Source organism: Plasmodium relictum (assembly GCF_900005765.1).
Source record: "Plasmodium relictum strain SGS1 genome assembly, chromosome: 5".
NCBI lineage: Eukaryota > Apicomplexa > Aconoidasida > Haemosporida > Plasmodiidae > Plasmodium > Plasmodium relictum.
Window position 1 is genome coordinate 545,779 of NC_041683.1, and position 23,907 is coordinate 569,685.

At 18.1% G+C, this 23,907-nt stretch overlaps 4 protein-coding genes across 4 annotated transcripts; 2 read left to right on the forward strand and 2 right to left on the reverse strand.

Annotated features, from left to right (window-relative positions):
• Positions 1-264: 264 nt before the first annotated feature.
• Positions 265-9,623, reverse strand: PRELSG_0515300 (zinc finger protein, putative; the record flags this gene model as incomplete). Its single annotated transcript, XM_028675413.1, has 2 exons — positions 265-8,085; positions 8,229-9,623. 2 exons carry the CDS (start codon positions 9,621-9,623, stop codon positions 265-267), a joined length of 9,216 nt encoding a protein of 3,071 aa, XP_028532004.1.
• A 2,553-nt stretch (positions 9,624-12,176) lies between these two features.
• Positions 12,177-14,168, forward strand: RIO2 (serine/threonine protein kinase RIO2, putative; the record flags this gene model as incomplete). The annotated part of the gene is made up of 1 exon (XM_028675414.1): positions 12,177-14,168. One exon carries the CDS (start codon positions 12,177-12,179, stop codon positions 14,166-14,168), a length of 1,992 nt encoding a protein of 663 aa, XP_028532005.1.
• Positions 14,169-14,916: 748 nt separating this feature from the next.
• On the reverse strand, positions 14,917-19,065 carry PRELSG_0515500 (conserved Plasmodium protein, unknown function; the record flags this gene model as incomplete). Its single annotated transcript, XM_028675415.1, has 1 exon — positions 14,917-19,065. One exon carries the CDS (start codon positions 19,063-19,065, stop codon positions 14,917-14,919), a length of 4,149 nt encoding a protein of 1,382 aa, XP_028532006.1.
• Positions 19,066-21,620: 2,555 nt separating this feature from the next.
• Positions 21,621-23,180, forward strand: PRELSG_0515600 (holo-(acyl-carrier protein) synthase, putative; the record flags this gene model as incomplete). The annotated part of the gene is made up of 1 exon (XM_028675416.1): positions 21,621-23,180. The coding sequence occupies one exon, from the start codon at positions 21,621-21,623 to the stop codon at positions 23,178-23,180; it is 1,560 nt and encodes a 519-aa protein (XP_028532007.1).
• Between the last annotated feature and the right edge of the window lie 727 nt (positions 23,181-23,907).

The window sequence follows — 23,907 nt, forward strand, 5'->3', positions numbered from 1 at the left end:
TAAAAAAAAATAAAAATAAAATAAGAAAAAAAAAAAACAAACAAAACATAATATTAAATTCTCATACTTTTTTTTAATTGAATAAAAATTATGTGTATATATATATATATATATATATATATATATATTTCATCAATAAAATATTAAAAAGCTCTCTTTCATTAATATCTAAATAATTTAATACAAAGAAATATTTGAAATTTTGCAAACATTTAATTAATTTTATTTTTATAATACATTATTTCTGAAAAAAATCATATTTTGTTAATCGTTTGAAAAAAAATGATTTTTTTTTTTATAAGAATTTTCATATTTATTTAAATCTTGTATATAATTACTATCATGTAAATATTTATTTTGAATTTTATAACTTTTTTTAAAAAGCATTTGATCTTTTTTTTTTAAATGCATACTGTTAATATGCTTAAAATTTTTTACATTTGTATAATTATCATTTTTTATTTTTTTGTTTATATCTTCTCTATTCTGATTACTTCTGTTGGAATAATAATTTTTATAATTTTTATTTATAAGTTTTCTATTAGGATAAATATGGAAATTATCATTTTTTTTATTATAATTATAGTTAATATATTTTTCTTCATTTTCAAAACTATCTTTATACTTATTTTTATAATGAATATCTTCATCATGATTATCTCCCCAGTATTTATAATCATTTTCTTTATTACGACTTTTCATATCTATCTTTTTTTCAGGATTATTTTTTTCGTACTTAAAATTGAAATCACAATTTGATTTTTCGTATGTTTTATTAAAATCAAAATTTTTTTTTTCAGAATCACTACTAAGATTTTTTTTATCATGCTTGTTATTTTTTAAATTATAATTTTCTATTTTATCATTTTTAGGAACACATTCCACCTTATTAACACTATTATCATCGTTAATATGCAACTTCTCGTCTTCATAATTTCTTTTATTTTCATCATTATTACCATTCAAAGTAATTTCTTTTGTTTTTTCACTATTATTACTTTCATTCAGCATATTTTTTTCTTTTTTATCTTTATTATTTTTGCAAGTACTGTCATCTTTTTTATTACGATCATTTGGATTTTCACTTTTATAATCTTTTATTGTATCATTATTTGTATCATCCTTTATATTTTTTATATTAATCTTGTCATTTTTTAAAACGTTTTTCGAAATATATTTGTTTTCAAAATTTTTATCATTCTTGGTTCCATGTTTTTCTTCATTTTTATAATAATGTTTATTTTCATATTTATCATATCTACTTTCATATTTGTAGTATTTATTTTCTCGTTTATCATACTTACTTTCATTTTTGTATTTATTTTCATTTTTATTATACTTATTTTCATATTTTGATTCATACATGCTATATTTGTTATCATATTTATCGTGTTTATTTACATAATCATACTTATTACTAAATTTGTTATATTTAATGTAATACTTATCTTCATATTTATCATCATTTTTATATTTGTTATGTTTTTCTTTATATTTTCTATCACTTTCATATTTATCATCGTCTTCAACATTATCAAGTTTAAATCTTTTCGATTTTTCAGAAATATTTATTCCTCGTTCTTTTATTATACTTTTGTCTCCGCTTACGTTTTTATCATCTTTGAAATATGTTTTATTATGATATGACAAATTACTATATTTTCTCTTAGTATACTCATTTTTATTTTCTTTATAATCATAATACTTATATTTTTTATAATATCTATGATCATAATCATTTTGTTCTTCTAAATTATGATTTTTGAATTTCTTCTCATTTAAATAATTAACTTTTGACTTATATGCGTGATATGTGTTGCTTTCATTACTCTTATGGTTCCTCTTATAATCGATATCATTAAATGAATAATTTTTATCAACATTTTTGGTTTTACGATTTGACAAATTGCCATCTTCATATTTAGACATATTCGTATATTCATAAATTTTATAATTTTTTAATTTATAATTTTTTTTTTCTTCTTCATTACTATGACTATATCTCATATCTGTTTTATATTTATTATTTTCTTCTTTATTATACACATTTTTGTAAAATTTATCGTTCTTATACATATTTTTATTATTATTTCTCTTGTCCTCAAAGTATTCATTTATATCACTTTCATTTTTCTTGTAATCTTTTTCTGACTTAACATTTTTTTTATCTATGTAGTCTTTAATGTAGTAATCTTTTTCATAATTTTTACTTGTGCTTCTTTTCTCATTTTTTATTTTAACATTATCTATACTATTGTTTTTGTATTTTTCTTTTTTCTCATAACTTTCTTTTCTAATGTATAAATTGGAATTAAATAAATTATGTTTGTTTTTTTTCTCCTTCTCAAGTAGGTGATAATCATTATTTTTCATGAGTTTATGTTTCAATTCTTTTTTAGATAAATCTTTTTTTCTTTCTTTTTCTTCAATACCTATTTTTAAAGATGATTTTTTCCTTAAGTCCTTGAAAAAATTATACACACTTTTATTGCTAATATCTTTCTTACTTTTTTTTAAATTATTTCCTTGTATATAATAAAAAGAATCACTATAATAAGTTTCATCTATTTTTTTTTGCTTTTTATTTTTTTTATATGCATTATCGGAAATTTTCATCTCATTTACTTTAACATCACATTCATTTAAAATTATATTTTTGTATGATGATATATCATATATATCATTAATATCCATATCACTTAAAGTTTCTCTTGTTATTAATTTATATATTTTTTTCTTTTTCAGAATTGATTTATTAAAAATATCACGTAACTCTTTTGAATTATGCGTATTATCCCTTTCAGAAATATCCATAAAATTTCTTTCTTTTGTTTCCGATACACTCTTCATATCATTATTGTTTTCATAAGTATCATAATTAACTTTATTATTAACTTCATTTTCATCATTATTTATATGGTCCAATTTATTTTTATTACTGTAAAATTTCATATTAGAATTATCTTGATAATGCTGAGGAGAATTTTTATTTATTTCCCTTTCGTTTTTTTCAATTTCTTCTTTCTTCAAATTTCCTAATTTATCGTTGAAAGTATTTTTTATTGATTCATCTTGTTTATCATTTTCATTTTTTTCATCTTTCTCATAAATTTCATTTCTTTCAATTTTTTTTCTTTTTTTTTTCAACATATGAGAAAAATTTGAATTTTCACTATTTCCTTTAGAGTAATCTTTACTATTTTTCTGCCCATTCTTCATGCATTTGCTCATTTTAATTTTACTGATATTACCATTTTCATTAAAATTTATATTTCCTTCTTCTATTTCCATTTTATTACAGATATCACCTTCTTTTTTTTTCATAGTGGTAAAATTAGAGATAATAAAATTATCTTTTAGCTCATCCATTTTTTTTATAATTTGATTTGATTCATTTGCATTTATAACTTGATTATATTCATTTATTACATTAATATTTTGCTTATTTACTTTTTCTGAATCAAATATTTTTTCTTTTATTTTTTTCTTTTTTATTTTTTCATTAATATTTTCTTTTTCTTCATCAACCGTTACATTTTCTGTCTTTTTCTCTTTAGACTGCTCATCATTCAGTATCTTTGTTTTTATTCTTTTATTTTCTTTATAAAGAATCATCTTTTTGTTTCTTTTTTCATTTTTTAATCTTTTTCTAGAATAATCCTCATTTAAAATGGATTGGTTATTTATTTCATTCCTTTCCATATTTTTTGACGAACTAATAGAATTTTTTTTTTTTTTCTTTTTTTTTTTTAAAGTTTTCTTTGATCTAATTTCTTTCTTCTTATTAATAACCATATTTTCCGTCAGTGTTTTAGTTTTTTTTTTATTTTCCTTGTACAATTTATTATTTTTTTTTACTTCATAAACATTTAAAGAAGATTTTAATTTCTCTATATTATCTTTCATTTTCTTGTATGTTCTTTTGATACTTTCATTTAAATTTTGTTTCATATGACTAAACTCCTTTATTTGTTTATCTTTGTCTGATGTGTTGATATTACCATTAAGAAAATTGTTATTATTGCAATAATTAATAAGTTCATCATCATTTTTAATAATATTGGTATCTATATTATTTAAATAACATTTACTGTGTCTTACTTTGTTTTTTTTTAAATCTTTTACATTTTCTGTTAGTTCATTAATTTCTTTTTTATATTTATTTACAATAAATGATTGATCTTGAAAATCTAATTCATTATTATGAAATTTATCATCAATTGTATTTCTTAATTTGGATTTTTTTTTGTCAGTTTTTTTGTATTTTTCTCCATTATTATTTCCTAAAGCAAATGAATCATCTATTGTATTTGTGTAAATTTTTCTATACTCTTCTTTTTCTTTATTCATACATATAATTTTTTTTTTTTCATCTTGTATATTAATGTATTTTTTAAATTTATATTTTAATTGAGGTATCTGATATTTTAAATTATCATTAAATACGCTTATTTCATTAATCATTTTTTTAAAATCGTAATTAAAAACAGTAGTACCTATTTTTTTTATTTTATTAGAATTATTGTTATCATTTTCATTAAAATTAATATTATTTGCATAATTAAAATATATATTACTTTCTATTTCATTCTGGATATCTTTATTAATATCATCATGACTCTTTTTGCATTTATTATTGTTTTCTTCATTATTATAAAAAAAAATACTTTTCTTATTTATTTCATCAACATTATAAGCTAAAGATACCCCTTTGGAATAAATAATTATGCGGTTACTTAATATATGTTTTTTTGAGTGCTTTGCATTTAATATAGTCATCCTTATTTTACCATTTTCGCATTTTTCATCCTTATTTTCTATATTATTTGTATTTCCTTTAGAGCTTGTATTTAATTGATTAATTCTATTTTTAATTAATTCTTTCATATTATTTTTATTTTCGTTAAAATTCATATTAAATGTTATATATTCATTGTAATCCTTTTGCCCTTTTTTATTTTCCTTATCTAAATTTTTTTTTTCATTACTTGGTAAATTTCCATTGTTAATATTTTTTGAATTCTCACTGTGTGTTTTCAAGTTTTTAATTTTATTTTCATAATTTTTTTTATTACTATGTGAATTATTTTTTGTGTTCTTTTTAAAAGTAGTCTCATTTTTTGTATCATTTTTATTTAAAAGTAACGAGTATTTTAAAGCACTTTTTTGTAGAGTGAATTGGTTATTTTTTTTATTATTTTTATCATTAATTTCCTTCACTGGAAATGTTTTCATTATTTTATCAAATGAATCATTAGAAGAATTATTAAAATCATTATTATTATTTTTTCCATTTAAATAACTTTTTATTTTAATAAAATCTTCTATTAGTAATTTATCAAAATTATTTTTTAAAAAGTTCAGGTTTTCTTTTTTTAATTTTATATTATTATTATTATTATATTCATTATTATTATCAGTATTATTATTATAATTATTTTCTGATAATTGTATATTGTAACTGTTCAAGTTACTTTTATCATTTGAAATATTTTTTTGTGTATTTATATCGTTATTCATGAAACTATAATTAAGATCATTAGGATTAAAATTGCTTAACGATCTACTACTATATGTTTTTTTTCTATTTTTTCTATTATTTAAATCATAATTTTCTATTAATTCTTGAAAGTTTTCTTGAGAGAATAAACTGGAATACAAATTTGAATGATCTAATGACTTACTTAAAACATTTGATTCCTTGTTAAAATTATTAGTATGAAAAAAACTTTCATCTTCTTGTTGTTCTTTTAAATTGTGAATATATTTAAAAGTTGAAGCATTTGATCGAATACATTTTGTATCATCATTTGAAATAGAAAAATTTAATTTACTTTCTATTTTTTCATTATTATTATAACATAAATAATTTGAAATTATTTTGTCATTATCTTCATTATTTACACTTTTATCTCTGTTATCAAGAAAATTATTATTAAATGTAATATTACTTTCTTTATACTTATCATCTTCATTTTCATAATTAATCTCACTTACTTTGTCATGTAATAATAAATCTTTATTACTACTATTATAATTATTATGAATTTCATAACTATTTGTCTTATTATAAAATAGTTCATTATTTACCTTTTCATTAATAATAGTACCTTTATATTTTTCACTTTTCATCCTACTAAATAATATATCACAAATATTACTATTTTCATTATTATTATTGAAATTTTCTTCTTCACAATTATTATCATTATTAATATCATCCTTATAACTAATAAACGAAGTATTTAAATTATTAAAATTATTCACATAATTAAAGTTATTTTCTAAATTGTCTATTTTTTTATTTTCTAAATTAGGGATATCTCTCACAAAATTATATATATATGAGGTTTTAATTTCATTTTCATTTTCCATTTTCTTTTTTTTAGTTTGATTTTTACTTTTCCCATCTAATTCTAGGAGTGGACTTCGTAAATTAGAATTGCTATTATTATCATCAGCATCATTGTATCCATCTTCATTTTCATCCTCACCATCACCAAGACAAGGAAATTTTATATCATTATGCATATTTTTATAAACATAATTCAAATGTTCTGCTAATTCATTTTTCTTATCAACATATTCACAATTATGGCTAATAAATTTTTTTTTTTTGTGCGCTTTTTTTATTAAAAAGCTATCTGATAAATAATTTTTTTCTTTAATATTTTCAGAAATATTTATATTATTCAAATTAAATGAATTATATCTTTTTACTTCAACAAAAGTACTTGAACAACAAGAATTATTTTCAAAAAAATTTATATTTTTTGAATTACTACCTATTAAAATTTTACTATCATTATCACTAAAATTATAATTCAGTTTTGGTAAAGTATGGAACATCTTATAGTAATTCTCATGATTTAAATAATAACATAATTTGCTATTTTTTAATATATCCCAATAATTATTATCTTCTTGAACACTAATATTTTTATTGCTTATTTCTTTTTCTAATAAGTTGTCGTTATTCTCTTTTATATACTTATTCTTATAAACTTTATCTGAAGAGGAGTTTTTAGATATATTCAAGGAATTAGAAAGAAAACTTTTTTCATGTGATGTAGAGGTAGAAACCGAAAAATTATTAAAAGATGTTTCATTTTTATTCCATTTTTTTTTATGATTGACTATATCTTTATTATTGCAAATTTCTTCATTATTTTCATAATAATGATATAACAATTGATTATTTTCATAATTTATTGGTGATATATAATTATTCTTTGGTTGATTATATAATAAATTCACTGATAAATTATGAGATTCATTTTCTTTAAAAGATAATAAGTTTTCATTTAACGTATCATCATTTAATATGCTATCACTTAATGTATAGTTATTATAGCCACTATTTTCATAACCATTTATATATGAAATATCTTTTATAGAAAAACTCTTATTTCCATTATTTGAAATGAAAATGCTACTATCATATATTTTACTAGAATTATCATTATTATTTATATTTTTGTTATTTTTATTTACTTTTAATTTTGTATCATTACTATTTTTATTTGGATTTTTAGTAATATTATTTAAAAAATCTTTTACAATATTTTTTTCCTTTTTTTGATTAATCAAATTATAAGAATGTGAGCTTTTACTTTCTATATTTTGCAAATTTTTATTTTCTGTATTTTCTAAAATGATATTTTCTTCTACGTATATCTCTTCTTCCATATCGCAGTTATTATAAGAGCTCCAAAAGTTTAAAAAACAATACCACTTATCAGGTAATAAATTAATATTAATATGATAATCTAATTTTCTCCATTTTTTACAAAGCTCACATTGAACCCAATTTACTACGTTATTAACAGTACTACTATTTACTGCATTATTATTATTAACAGAACATTTGTTATTCATATTATTATTTTCAGTATTATTAATTGTATCTCTCTTATCAACAAAATTATTATCGTTGTAATCATAATTTTCATTATTGTTCTGATTTTTTCTTAAATCAGAATATATTTTCGACATAATCATATTATTTTCTAATAACTTATTTTTTAAAAAATCATTATTCCAAATATTTTCACTTTTTATATTTAAATTATAGTTATCATCATCCTGATAATATAAAATATTTTCGTTATTATTACTTTTATAACTGTGCATATTATTATTGTTCTCATTTTTAACATTTTTTTTTTATCTTCTTTTTTTTTTTTTCTCTCTTTTTTTAAAATAATATTTTGTTTTTCTTCTATAACTTTTTTACTTTTTTTTTCATTTATTTGTTTATCTGTTTTTTTATGCAACTTGCTATATTTCATATAATGCTTATACGAATAAAATGATAGTGGATTATTTGCCTTTTTATCATTGATACATCTTCTTATATAACTTTTTATATTTGTATCACTTAAGTATTGTTTATATTTAATTATATCACCACCCCTTTTTTTTTCATATATACCTCCATCACTATTGCTTTTTTCATATATATATATATCATTTTTCTTTTTTGTATATACATTAAAATAACTGTTTTGTTCTTTATGTAATATATCATCATCACTAATAATATTTTTTTGATTTTTTTCTTCTAATTCTTTTATATTATTACAATTTCTATATACATCTTGCACATTATATTGAGTATTATTATTAAAAATAGTATCTGAATAATAATTTATATTATTTATACCTAGATAATTTCTATTTTCTTCTTTCTTAAAATTTTTTTTTAAAAAATTTCTATTTTTTCTTTCAGTTCCTTTTTTTTTTTTTTTCTTTTGTAGTAGTATATCCATATCATTATTGTTTTTTTTTTTTTTTCTTTTTTTTTCTTCATTTTCTGCATTTTTTGTTGAACAATTATTATTAAAGTGAGAAATATACTGATCACTATTTAAAAAATTATTATTTTCATTTATTTTTTCTTTGTTTGGAAATTTATTTAAATCATTATTACTTTTATAATCATGATATTCGTTATAAGAAATGTTCTTATCATTTTCTAAATAAGTATTATTTTTTGGCTGACTCTTTTCAGATTTACTTGTAAAATTAAAATTATAAACATCTAAATTAGAAAAATTAGTCAATTTTTTTTCATTTGATTCTTCTGAATAATAATAATTATTATTATTTTCTGCGTTATATGATTGAATATTATGATTAGAATCAGTACTATTTATAATATTTGGTGGATTATTTTTATTACAATCATAATTATAAGTAACAACTTCTTCTTCTATATCACAAGAATTATATTTTTCATCATTATTCAAATTACAATACCAAACCTTTGGTAAGCTTTCCATATTAACATTTGAGGGTAACTTTCTCCATTTCTCACATAAATCACATTGTACCCAATTATCTTTTTCATGAATATATAAATCTGTATTAGCATTACTTTCCATTTTTGTTTTATTATCATTATTTTCATAATTTATATTACTTTCATTATTTAAATTATTCCATCTAATTTCATCATTTTCAATATTATTTATTTTATTCTTATTATTTGAATTATTCAAATTATTTATTTCTAAATTTATTTTAGCATATCTCTTTTTAACATTCTTTCTCTTTAAGGCATTAATTTTTGTATATAAAGTTTTTTCATTTTCTTCATTTATATTTTTTTTTATTACCATAATTTTAGAACAACAAAATAAAAAAAGATTTATATATATTTTTTACTATTATTCTTTTTTTTTTTACGATTTTATAGATTTTTATAACTTTTATTTTTTTTATCATTAATTTATAATTCGTACATATATGCGTTCAATATGTTAATAAATAATTATATAAAACTTACTGTAAAATCATTACATTTATATATCTTAATACTAAAGAGTACCCTCTTTTTTTTTACTTATATATACATATATATATATATATATATATAAAACCTGTATTTAAATTTTCTTCTTTTTATAAGTTTTTATGTTATTAAATATATATATATATAAAATGTTAATATCATAATTTAATTTCTTGAAATATAATTTTTCATAGTTCTTAAAAAAAGGTAATTGAAGTAATATCTTACAACAATACTAATTTTATCAAATAAAAATTAAAAAAAAAAAAATGGCAATTATATATATATATATGAAAGTTTATTTCGTTATAATTAATAAAAAATTATAACTTTTTGTTAAATAAAGGGATATGATATTAAAAATTTGCTTTACGTTTATTTATTTTTATTTCAGCACATTAAAAATAAAAAATGAATTTTCAAAAAAAAAAAAAAAAAAACGTTTATATATATATATATATATATATATATATAGAAAAAAAGGCATATACCTTAAAAAATTTTTGTTGTTCAAAAAAAAAAATTTAAATGAAACCAAATGTTTAATATTTAAGTATATGTATAAATAATTTTTGTAAAATATATTTTTTATTTTTTTATATTTTAAAACAAATTTATAGTCATGTTTTTCTAAAATCACAATAATTAAAAAATTAAATTGCATAAATTACAACATTTAGCATAAATTTTCTTTTTCATGATTAATTATATATATAAAGTTAGGTTTTATAAAATAAAAAAAAAATTTACACATATGCATTTATTTAAATAATATTATATTATTCTTTATAGATAAAAATAAAAATGTTTTTTCATCGTTCTTTTTTTTTTTTATTTTAAGGAAATATAAGAGACTTCTTATCATCATTTTTTTTTTCTTTTTCTTGATTTTTCTTATAACTTAGTTATTTTATAAAAAAATTGGCTTTTTTAATCATATATTTTATAATCAAAAAAGAATAAAAAAAAAAAGATAAATGACTTTCATTTTATTAATAAAATAAACTTCAATTTTAATGTTCTATTTTATTTAAAATAAAAAAATGATTTGAAATGGAATAATATATTAACATTTTGTATTTTTTATATTTTTATTTTACTTTGTTCTTTTTATGCTTTTATTTTGTTTTATTTTATTTTTATATTGTTATTTTATTATATATATTTTGCTTAATTTTATTATATTTGATTTGCTCATCTATTTATTTAATTATAATATTTAATTACTTTTAATTTAATTTAATTTTTTTTTTTCCTTATTCATTTATTATATATATAATTTAATTTTTTTTCATTATAAATGTTTTTACTTACTGTATATCAATATAAATGAAATTTTATTTTACTTTTTGTTTTTATTATTTTATATGTATTGTATATATTTTTCTTTTTTTTTTTTTTTTTTTTGGAAAAGCGAAAGCATTTGTTTATAAATAAAATTTTTTTAAATTTTCAAAATGTCATAAGAAAATTTTATTTAAATGTAAATATGCTTTATTTATATTTTTGAGTGAATATAAAAATGTACAATAACAAATATAAGATAATGTATCCATATATTTTGTTTTTTTTCAAATCACATATGAAAAAAAATAAAATTAACAGTAAACATATTTTAATTTTTGAAACAAGTTTTGTGGAAATATAAAATATAAAAGATATATTTTTTTTTAATAAAATATATGAAAAAAAAATTAAAAAATACGAAAATGAAAGTAACCACTTTTTTTTTTTTTTTCAAATATTTTAAAAAATATCACTATTTTAAATAGATTAAAAAATAATAAATTACAGAAAAAGTATTTAATAGGCAAAAAGATACTTATGAAAGAAAAACAAATTTATTAATTTTTAACTTCAAAAAAATTTTAACATAAAAATTTGGAAAAAAGATGTTTTAAGATTTTGTAGAGTTTGCTTTTTTTTTTTTTAATATTTCTAACTTTTCTAAAAAAAATTAATTCATAAAAACATTCAAAAAAGAATTTTTCTATTTCTTATGATTTAATTTTTTATAAATTTTTTTTTTTTAGATATTTGATATATTTTTATATATCATTGTAGAAATTAATATAATATTCTATTAATAAATAAAATATATATATTTTAGTAATAATAATTAAAATAAATGAAACTTTAATAAAAAATATTAAAAATTTTATGTATATTAATTATATAGAATTATAAACAATCAAAAAAATATATATTATTAAGGGATACATTTATATATAGATATTTATTAAAAAGAAATCATATGAAAAAATGTATTATAATAAAATATAGAAATATGTATAAAAAAAAAATATATGTATATATATATATATTTGTATTTTTATTTTGTAATTTTTTAATATATTATACATAAATTAAAGGATACAAAATGAAGTTAGATATATCATGTTTTAGTTTTTTATCGAAAAATGAGTATCGAGTTTTGACGGCAATTGAGATGGGAATGAAAAATCATGAGTATTTGCCAGTTTCATTAATAGCAACTATAGCTAATTTGAGAAAAGAAGGAATAACAAATGTTTTAAAAAAATTATTAAAAAATAAGTTAATAAGTCATCAAAATAAAAAATATGATGGATATAAATTGACATATTTAGGATATGATTTTCTAGCTCTTAGAACTTTTTTAAAAAGAGGAATACTAAAAAGTATAGGTAATCAAATAGGGGTTGGAAAAGAATCAGATATATATATTTGCAAAGATGTAAATGAAAATTTATTATGTTTAAAAATTCATAGATTAGGTAGGATTTCCTTTAGAACTATTAAGAATAATAGGGATTATTATGGAAAAAAAACTTTCAGAAATTGGTTATATTTATCAAGAATTGCAGCAACTAAAGAATATGCTTATTTAAAAGCATTATATGAAAATGATTTTCCAGTACCGAAACCTTATGATATCAATAGGCATATGATAATAATGTCATATGTCAATGGTTATCCTCTATCTCATGTTAAATTAAACAATCCTTTTAAAGTTATAGATTTTTTAATAAATACAATTGTAAAATTTGCAAAAGCAGATATTATTCACGGTGATTTTAATGAATTCAATATTTTAATTGATGACTACGAAAATGTTACTGTTATTGATTTTCCGCAAATTGTTTCATTACATCATGAAAATGCTAAGATGTATTTTGAAAGAGATCTTAAGTGCATTATTAACCATTTTTTTAAAAAATATAAGATTAAAATTGTAGAATATCCTATATATGAAGATGTTATTTCATTAAATAATGATAAATTAATAATAGATGAAAATCATTTATCAAAAAATGAAGATAAAATGCTTTTAGAAATTTTACAAAATGATAAATCAGATTATGATTCTGATTATTCAAACATATCTAACAAATCAAATATTAATGAGGTAGTATATTCAGAAGAAGCTGATGAAATAAATACTCCATATAGTAATAAGGAGATAGATAAATGCAATAAAGAAGAAACTGAAGTAAAAGAAAATAATGAAAAGGAAGATAAAAAAGAAAATACTGAAAATATAAAAAAAGCAAATAAAGAAATAGATCAAAATAACACTATATTCTATGATAGTCATGAAACCTTAGGAAATAATTTTAAAGATGCTTACACAAATGATGAAAATAAAAAAAATCAAAATTCTAAATTAGAAAAAAGAGAAGATACAATAGAAAATATTATCAAAGGAGATTTTGAAAATGAAGAAATAATGGAAATGGTAAATAAGGAAAGTAAAAAAAAGGAAGGCAAAACTGAAAATAAAATTATTACTGATGAAAAGGAAATAATTATAAATGATAAGAGTTATGAAATTTACGAAAGTTATGAAAATGAAGAAAATTATGAAAATGAAGAAAATTATGAAAATGAAGAAAGTTATGAAAATGAAGAAAGTTATGAAAATGAAGAAAGCTATGAAAATGAAGAAAGTTATGAAAATGAAGAAAGTTATGAAAATGAAGATAGTAAAAAAAAAAATGATGAAATCAAAGAAAATTCTCTCGATTCTATGGAAAAAAAGAGTTACCAAAATGAGATTAAAATAAATGATAAAATGGAACAATCAAAAAATTGTAATAGTAGTAATAATAGTATTTCATATAATGATATAATTAGTTTAAGTACAAATGAATCAAATGAAAGTAATACAACAGAATATTCCAGTTGTGCTTCAAATGGCAATTTTTCAGAAGATAATACAAAAAAACTTTCTGACACATGGAAACCTCATTTAAAAAAATACACAAAAGAATATGTTAAAAATAAATTAAAATATATGTACAGAAAAAAGAAAAATAAAGAAAAATACAAAGAAAATTTGAAAACAAAAAATAAAAAAAAAATTATGGAGAAAATTAAAAATTATTTATAAGTTTTTTTAAAAAAAGAAACTCATAAAAAACTTGAAAGATTATCTATAATTAAATTTTTTTAAATTAATATATATATGAATATTATATATATAATGAAAAATATTTTTAATTATATGAGGTTTTTTATTTCCTTTTTTTCTTTTCATATGTTTGTTTCGTTAATTCGCCTTCCAATTAAAATTAATAAAATATTTTATTGATTTAACCTTAAAAAAAAAAAAAAAACTTTTTAATTTTTTTTATATAGAAAATGTGGAAATTAAATTATTTCGGGATATATCTTTTTTTCACATTTACTTTTTTTTATCATAAAGAATTAATATATACAAATTACAATTAATGAAATAGAAACATATATACTTTTTCATAACATTAAAAACAAAAAACGTTTCTTATGTATTATTTAATACAAGGAAAAGAAAAAAAAATTATAAATTATGAAGACATTAAATTAAACAATTTAAAATTCATCAATAATAGAAAAATATATATATATATATATATTTTTACTGGTTTTAATTATGTGATACGTAAAAGAAAAAATTTACTAAATAAATATACTTAGCTTCTATTACTCTAATTATTTCATATATAAATTGAAAAAAAAAAAAAAAAAGACATCGTATATTAATATATGTATTTTTTTTTTTTTCAATGTTAAAAAATTTTAATTTAAAATTTTTAATTATGATATAAAAAAATTGATTATTTTTTTTTTAATTAAAAAAATAATAGAAAGTACTTATTTTAACCGTAAAATTTATATATATAATCAAGAAAATCAGTCATTTGATTTTCATCATTGACATAGTTCATGTGAGTTATATGCAAATCTGGTCGAAGAAAAATATACATGGCAGATTTAAAATTGTGAGATTCTATTATATTGTTAGGGAGATTTAATTTTATGTTGAATTGTTTTTGAAAATCATTTATGAAATCATATAAAATAATTTGATTTTGTATTTTTGAATTTTTTATTTCATTTAATAGTTCACTAGGAACTTCATAAAAATTTATATTAAAACTTTTAGAGGAAGATAATCTAGTTGAAAATAAAGTATTGTTTGTTTGATTAATTTCATTTTTATTTTTGTCACATATTATCCATAATATCTTCAATGGAGAACCATTAAAATTTTTCATCATAGTATTATAAGTTAATCTTCCTATTTTTATTAATTTATATAAAGATGTTTGATCATAATTCATATTATTTTTATTTTTTAAAGAAAATGATTTAACATAATTATTATTTGATACATCTGATATATTTATGCATAAAATTAATGTATGTAAATGATCTCTTAAATAATCATATAAACTTATTGTCTTTTCTTCGTAGTTGTTGTTCGAATAAATATATTTTAAAATACAATTCTTTGCTCTATCTCTACAAGAAAAACTTTTTTTACATGACAGTGCTGTGTTATTTAATGTATTATGTGGATAATAATTTTCTTGAAGCATGAATGTTTTTAAATAAAATTTTTCAAAAAAATTATAAAAAGTAGAAATATTTGCAAAAGTAGAAGCACAACAATTTAAAACGGATAAATATATAGAATAGTTGTTTAAAAATAAGTTTAATTTTTCTCTATTCCATGATAATACATTTTCAGAAACTAATTTTCTTTCCTTTTCATATGATTCTAATAATAAGGAAGAAGAATTATGATCAATTAATGATTTCAATCTCCATCCTATATTATATGTGTCATGTATTGTTAAGTTTACACTTAAATTAAATAAAGGATTATAGAAACAATTAGATTCTCCAGTTAAAATTATAGAATTGTGATAATAATTTTTACAAATTTTATCTTTATGTACACCTATTTTTAAGTTATACAAATAAAATAATTCAGTATGAGGAATTATTTTTTTAATTAATTCTATTACTTCTAAATATTTATTTTCATTTGATTTATTTATATCATGAATGCTATTTTTATTCTTTTTTAGGTTTCTACATATCGTTAAATGCCAATTGTAATTATTCTTTCCTGTATAAAAAAATTTATCATTTTTTATTTCAAATTTAGAATTATTACTTAAAGCATCAATAAAACTACTTTCTGTACATTTGCTAATATAATTATTTCCATAACTATCATTATTACTTATATCAGAGTTTTTATTATTATTACTTGTGTTAATATTATGATTATTTTTAATAATTGTATTATCATTATTTTTTTCTAAAATCATATTATCATTATTATGTGAATTAACGTTATTAATATATATATTATTATTATTATTATTTTCAATGCTGATATTATTTATATTATCATTACTTATATCATTACTATTATTATTAGTATCATTATTATTATTAATATCAATATTATTATTAGTATCAACATTATAGTTAGTATCAATATTATCATTAATATCATTATTACTATTTTTGTCATTATCATCATTATATTCATTATTATTATTAAAACTACCTACATTATTATAATAGCCATTATTGATATTTTTATTGTTACCTTTATTACAGTAAATTTGTTCATGATTAATAGAATTACTACTTAAATTATTTTCACTATTTTTATTAAAAAAATATTCAACATTAAATTTGTCAGATACACTTAAACATGATGTTTTTTTCATAGTACTGTTAAATTCTTCATCTTTATTTATTTCTAATACATTTTTACTATTTTTTATTTTAACATTATCCTGGTTTATATTATTATCTTCTGAGACTTGTAATGATCCTTCTAGAGTATTATTATTTTTTTCTTCTTCTAACAATGGGTTGGTTTTGTAAAAAGATACAGTTTTGCTGGTATTTTCACTACTACTTGAATTTAAATTTAAGATTATTTTTTTATAACTAGAAATACTGCTTGAATTTTGTGAACTACTTTTATTGAAAGCATTATGCCTCGAGTTTTCTAAGTGTTCTCTATTTTTTTCTTCAACATATTTATTAGTAAAATTGGTATTTTTATTATCTTTATTATTGAAATAATCTAAAATTTTCTTAAAATTACTGCTTTTCTGTTCTTCATTTTTTATTGGTGTTTGTAAGTCTATTGGATTATTATTATTATTATTACTAACTGTGCTATATTTTTTAGTAAAGTTTTCTGTATTCATAAAAATATTTCCATTTTTTACCTTTTGATGAGAATTTTTGATAATATTATTATTCATTTTGTGTATATTGCTATTGCAAGTATTTTTCTCTTTTTTTCCATCATTCCCTTTGTTTATTAAAGAAACATTTGAAGCATAACCATCTGAATTGGGTATACTGTAATAGTTAGAAAGTACATTTTTTAATTTATTTTTATTTATATCATTTAAACAGATATCTTTTTTTTTTAAATCGCATTCCATTTTTATTTTTTTTATGAAAGTAATAAAATTTTTATCTGTGCAATAAAAATCATTTTCATTAATATTTTGAATTTCAAAAAATATAGGAAAACAAGTAATAAAACCATGTTGTGATGCTATCAAAGATAAATTGTAATGATTCATTTCACTACCCCACTTTGCACAAACATCAACGGATATATATTCTAAGCATTGATCATCTTTTTCATTCATTTCTATATCTGCAAATTTTCTTACTAATGATTTTTTTCCGTCGGCTCCTATAATAAATTTGCTTTTTATTGAAGAAAATTGATCGAATCCTTTATTATCATGTGAAGAAATTTTTTCTTTTACTTGTACAGTTGTAAAATCATAATCTTTATCTTCGTTTTTCTTAACATTTTGATATTTTTTATATAAATTCGTCGATTTTTCAATATTATCACAATAGATATTCATTCTCTCATTTCTATCAATATATTTATTTATATCTAATAGGTTGTTTAATAATCGTAATTGAATACTTTTTTTAACAATTTTATCGTTTGAATAAGTTATATTAGAAATGTTGTGAGTATTATTGCTATCATCTGCACATTTACTGCTTTTATCATTACTGCACCCAGAAGAAAAGGAGCTAGATGTTGTTTCACTTGATAAACTAGAAATTGTATCACTATTATTTGATGCCACTGAACTTGTGTTAATACTCTTAGTATTAATTTCACTATATGAATAATTTATATTTTCATTTTTGTTGTTATTTATTGGATTTTTGCCTTTATTATTTTCATTTAAATTGTGATTAATTTTTTCTTCTACATTACTATTTACTAAATCACCCCTATTTTTCAAGAGAGAAGGTAATGTGTAAAGTTTCTTTATAGTTCTTATATTTTCATTTTCGTAAGCATTATTTGAACTGTTACTCATTAATGAAGAATTCAAAATATCTTGTGATAAAATAGAATTTTGATGCACTATAGAATTTCTATTTTTATGCAAATATTTATTTTTATAATTTTTTTTACGTTTATTACCTTCAAATTGATCAATAATATCTAATAATACTGTTGAATCTTCTACTGATTCCCCAAAATATTTTAAATTTTTTCGTAAAATATTATTTAGTGTATATTTACTTATACTTAACATATATGGTAGAGTTCCATTAAAATTTTGAAAGAATGTTTTGCTTGTCTTATTTATTAATTTATTTTCTATGTAAAAACTTATTCCATTTAATTTTAAACTTTTAGATGATACTTCTGTAAGTAAATTTAAATCTTGTAAAATTTCAAGGGTTCGAGGATAAAGTAAGTATTGATCATTTATCTTATCATCTTCAGAATTACTTTCATATGAATTTATAATTATATTTTTTATATTTTTTCTCATTAAATCTAATGATAAAAATAATCCACCGGTACTCGTACCTACTATTAATACGTCTGTTTCTCTTGGTGCTTTTTCTATATTTTTACAAATGTAATCTTTATTTTTGTTTTTATTCATTTCATTTTTTTTCTCCTTAATTTTTATGTCACATATGGTCATTTTTAGAAAATAAAAGAATTCTATTTTTAATAGCCTTTTAATTAAATAATTTTTATGCTTTTTTTTTTAAACGCAAAAAAATATCAATTCACTGATGTGTTAATTTATAAAAAAAATTGTGTATTTTTTATTTAAATGTTATTTTCACTTGTTTATTGCATTAATTTTTGTTTTTTTTATTAATATGATATAGTCTTTCAAAAAATTTTTTTAAATAAATGTCATATTTTTTCATTGGAATTTTTTTTTATCCTGATGTATGAATGACCAAATTTTAAGTATATATTTAATAAAAACAAAAATTCTTTATATAATTTAAAGACAGATCATTTATATGCGTGAGTATAAAAACTACTATTGTTTTTATATTCTAGCTAAATTAAAAATACAATTTGTTTTGAGAATAATCAAATATTTCTAATAAAATGTAAGAATTAAAATGTGTATAATATTTATATATAAATTTAATATCTATGTATTGAGATAAATAGAAAAATTTAAACCTATGCCAGAAGTTTTATATTTTTCTATTAATTTTCAATAAAATAAAAAACAATGAATTAAATTAAATAATAAACAATATGACAAGTTAACATATGTGAGTTAAAAAAATACAAAAATATAAATATTTACATGAATACAAACTTTGTAAACAATATGTATAAAAGAATGAAAAGTCTTTTTTTTTTCTTGTTTGCATGCAAAACAACATCACCTTATTACAAAACAATTATAGGAAAAGAAAATAAAAATTAAAAATAGAAGACATAGGAAAATTATACAAATAAATAATAAAATAAAATAGATTTATTATCAGACAAAAAAAAAAAAATATATATATATATATATATATATATATACATGGTGATGTATGACTTTTATATTGTAAAAAAAAAAAAAGAAAAAAATATTTTATTGAAAGAATATAAATATATTTTAATTTAATTATAGCTTTGGTTATTTTTATAGAATATTTTAAGATAATTGTATCATTTATTATAAAAAAAAAGCCGAAACAAAATTGATATAAAACATTGTTCTTTTCTTTTTATTAAGTTTGCACACTAATGCACGTGGATCCTTTATTAAATAAGGATTTATTCATAAATATTTTTCATATACTTTAAGTAGAAGCCCATATATTAGGAATTTATAGGTGTTGTTAACTTATTTAAAGAGAAAAGGATATAATAAGTTTTTAGTAAAAAATATATATATAAATTTTAATGTAATACAATATATATATATATATATAAAATATTTCAATAAAAAATAAAATCAAATAATTGTATTGTGTATGAAATTCAAAGTATAACAGTTCTTTAATTATATAAAGATTAGAAGAATAATTTTATAAGAGATTTATAAATTTAAAAAATTATTCTTCCTATTATTTTTTTTAAATGAAGGTTTTGTCTATATTTTTGCTTCAAAAAATTTAGTGGAATATATTTTAAAATAAAATATAGGAATACTTTATCAAATTATATTGAATAAATTAATATAAGTTGTACATAACAAAAAAAAAATTTTTTTTGTATGTTATTCATCTTTTAACATTATACTTTCATTTATCATTTCTTTTTATAGAATCATTATAATTTCTTGAACATTAATATGTTAAAAAAAAAAAAAATTTAGTTTATAAAAAGTTAAGAAATTTTAATTTTTGTGATAATCTGCTTTATTTATATTAGTAATATTAAAAGTTTAAAATCATATACACATACATATTATTTCAGCAAGTTAAATTCTTTACAATTATTCTGTTTAATTATTTCAGAAATTTTTTTGAATTCTCTTTTTTTATTAACTTACAAGTTAAAAAAAAAAAAAAAAGATTCATTAATGACAAAAAATTTTATCTATAAAAATATCTTAAGTTTTTTGATTTTTTTCTTGTATTTGAAAGAATTATTCGTGTATTATTCCGTATCAAAAAAATTGTAATTTTTAAAAAGTAAAATAATGATAAATAAAATAAATTAAAAAAAATAAAAAATAAAATAAAGCAGTAAAAAATACAAGAAATATATAATATAAAAAATAAAATTATATTTATTATTGTATTATTCTTATGTATAAATTAATTTTATTAATTAGATAAATCAATGTAATAAACAATTTTAAATGTAAAATAGAGAAAATATTCTTTATCATATGAATGTTCAATTTTGAAGAATATATCAAAATGTATTAAAGAAATATTATATGAGCTTTAATTCAAAGTTTAAAAGAAAAATTAAGAATAAGAAATTTATATTATTTTTTAATAAATACAAAAAAAAAAAAAAAAAATTATGAAGAAATGAAAAATTAAACAAGTTATAAAAAATTGTTAGATTATGTTAGAAAAAAAAAAATTGACAGAATAAATAGTTTGGTTTTTTTTTCTTTAAGTGCAACATAATACCTATATAACAAGCTATTAATGTAAATTTTATATAATATTAAAAAAAAAAAAAAAGAAAAGAAAAAAAGTGGTTATACAATATAAATAAAGATTTATAAAATAATTTATAGAATATGTCTTGGGTTTTTTAACTTATATTATAATGCTTTTTCTATGTTTTAAAATAAATAATGCATTTTTAAAAATAATAAAATTATTATTTTTTTATTTATTTATATATGAGAAAATAAAACTCATTACCAGTGTATATACTCTAGAAATAAAGAATATTGTGAATAGAAATGTGGAAGATAACTCTTTGATTAAACACCTTTTTTCTATGCAGAATAATAATAAAATAAGTGAAATTTTTAAAAAAAGGAGAAAGAAAGGGAAAATAAAAGAATTTTATATTAAAAATTACGTAATAGAAAAAAAACTTAAAAAGAAATATATTCTAAATGGAAATAAAAAAGTAAAAAGGAAATATCCTGTAGAGGATAATTATAAAAAAATGATATATAAAGTTTTCATGATAAACGAAAATTATAAAAGTATATTTGATAAAATAAATAGTAGTATAACAGAAAATAAGATAAATGATAAAATCTATTATCAGAGTTATGAACGAAATTCGTTTTTAGAAATCAGTAATAATCAAATTGATATTCCAGTTGATCTTCCTTATTTTGAAAAAGAAGTAAGGAAGCTCATTTGCATATTAAATTTTAAAGAATTTCAACTGAATATAACATTTGTCGATTCAAAAGAAATGAAAAAAATTAATAAGAAACACAGAAATAGAAATGAACCTACTGATGTTATATCTTTACTACATTTCGTGAGTAATAAGTCAAATGATTTAAATGATGAATTAGTAAATAATGAAATTCTAGATAAACAATATTTAAAATCTGGAGATATTTATTTGTGCCCTGACTACATAAACAGAGAATGTTTTTTATCGAAAGTAAAATATGAAAATAGAATTCTTGATAAAAATAAATTGAAAAAAGAAGATAATAACGATGAAGAAGAAAATATTCGGGGTGTTAACAAACTTTTTCAGAACGTTTTCAGTGTGAACGAAAGATTGCCTTTTTATGTTTTACATGGTTTAGTACACTTAATGAATAAAGATCATGAAAAAGATTTAGAAGAATATAATGATTTTATGAATATTGAAGAAGATGCCATCGAAAAATATATGAATTTTCATCATTACACACAAACATTTTATAGTCATTACATAATTGGCTTTGGTACGGATATACTAAGTGTTTCAAGAGTGCATAGTATTATTCTTAAGAAAAATAAAAATAATTTCATAAATAAAGTTTTGAATTCATTAGAATTAAAGGAATTAAGAGAAAATATTGGAATTGACAAAAATATTAAAAAATTGGCAATGTATATAAGTAAAAAATTTGCTGCAAAAGAAGCCATACTTAAATCTATTGGGAGAGGTTTAAGTTCTATATCTAAATATGGATTAAGTATGAATGATATAGAAATAAGAAATGATAAGTATGGAAAACCTGATGTTTATTTATATAACAAAGCGAAAAAGGTTGCAGATGAAATGGGCATTGTGAAAATATTTTTATCAATAAGTGATGAAAAAATTATAAGTACTAATAATTTTAACTGTAACATTACTTCTAACAATAATAGTTCTTATTTAATTCATGCTCAGGCACTTGCTGTTGGTTCTAACGTATAAAATTCAAAATATAGAGAAGAAAGGGTCAAAACTACCAACGCATAATTAAATTATTTTTTTATATATGAAATCATATTAAAAAATTTAAATTAATTTTTTCATATTTTTTAATACTCCTGCATATATTGACAAACATTTATTATCAATTTTTTTTTTTATTTCATAAATAATTTTTTAATTCAAAAAATTTCAATATTTTTAAAGAATTACAAAAATATTAAATGCAATTTTAATATTTTTTTGTTTCCCTTTATTAAGTTATACAATTAAAAATGGAATTTTTTTTTTTTTTTTTTAAAATTTAATAATACAGGGATTGTAAAATGTAAAATTCTTTTCAATAAAAATTATCAAACTTTATAAGCAGATTTTGTGATTTATTTTTGTTTCCCAGCTTTTTCATTGTTATTATGAACTATTTACAGTGTATAGATACATAGGTAACTACTTTTTATCAAAAAATTCTTTTTAATTTTCAAGTTACAACCTTATATATAAAATGAAATTCAAGAAATTTTTAATATTTTCTTCAGGATATAGAGAATGCACATAATAAAATTTATATAAAAAAACTTTTTTTTATGTAATTTAACTCCAATTCATGGAAACCTCCGAAAAAAAAGCTTGTAAAAAATTTAAAAAAAAAACTGTTCCGAAAAATAAAATAAAAAATCATTCTAATTTTATGGTTTTTTTTTTTCTACTGAATATATTACAACAAATGTTT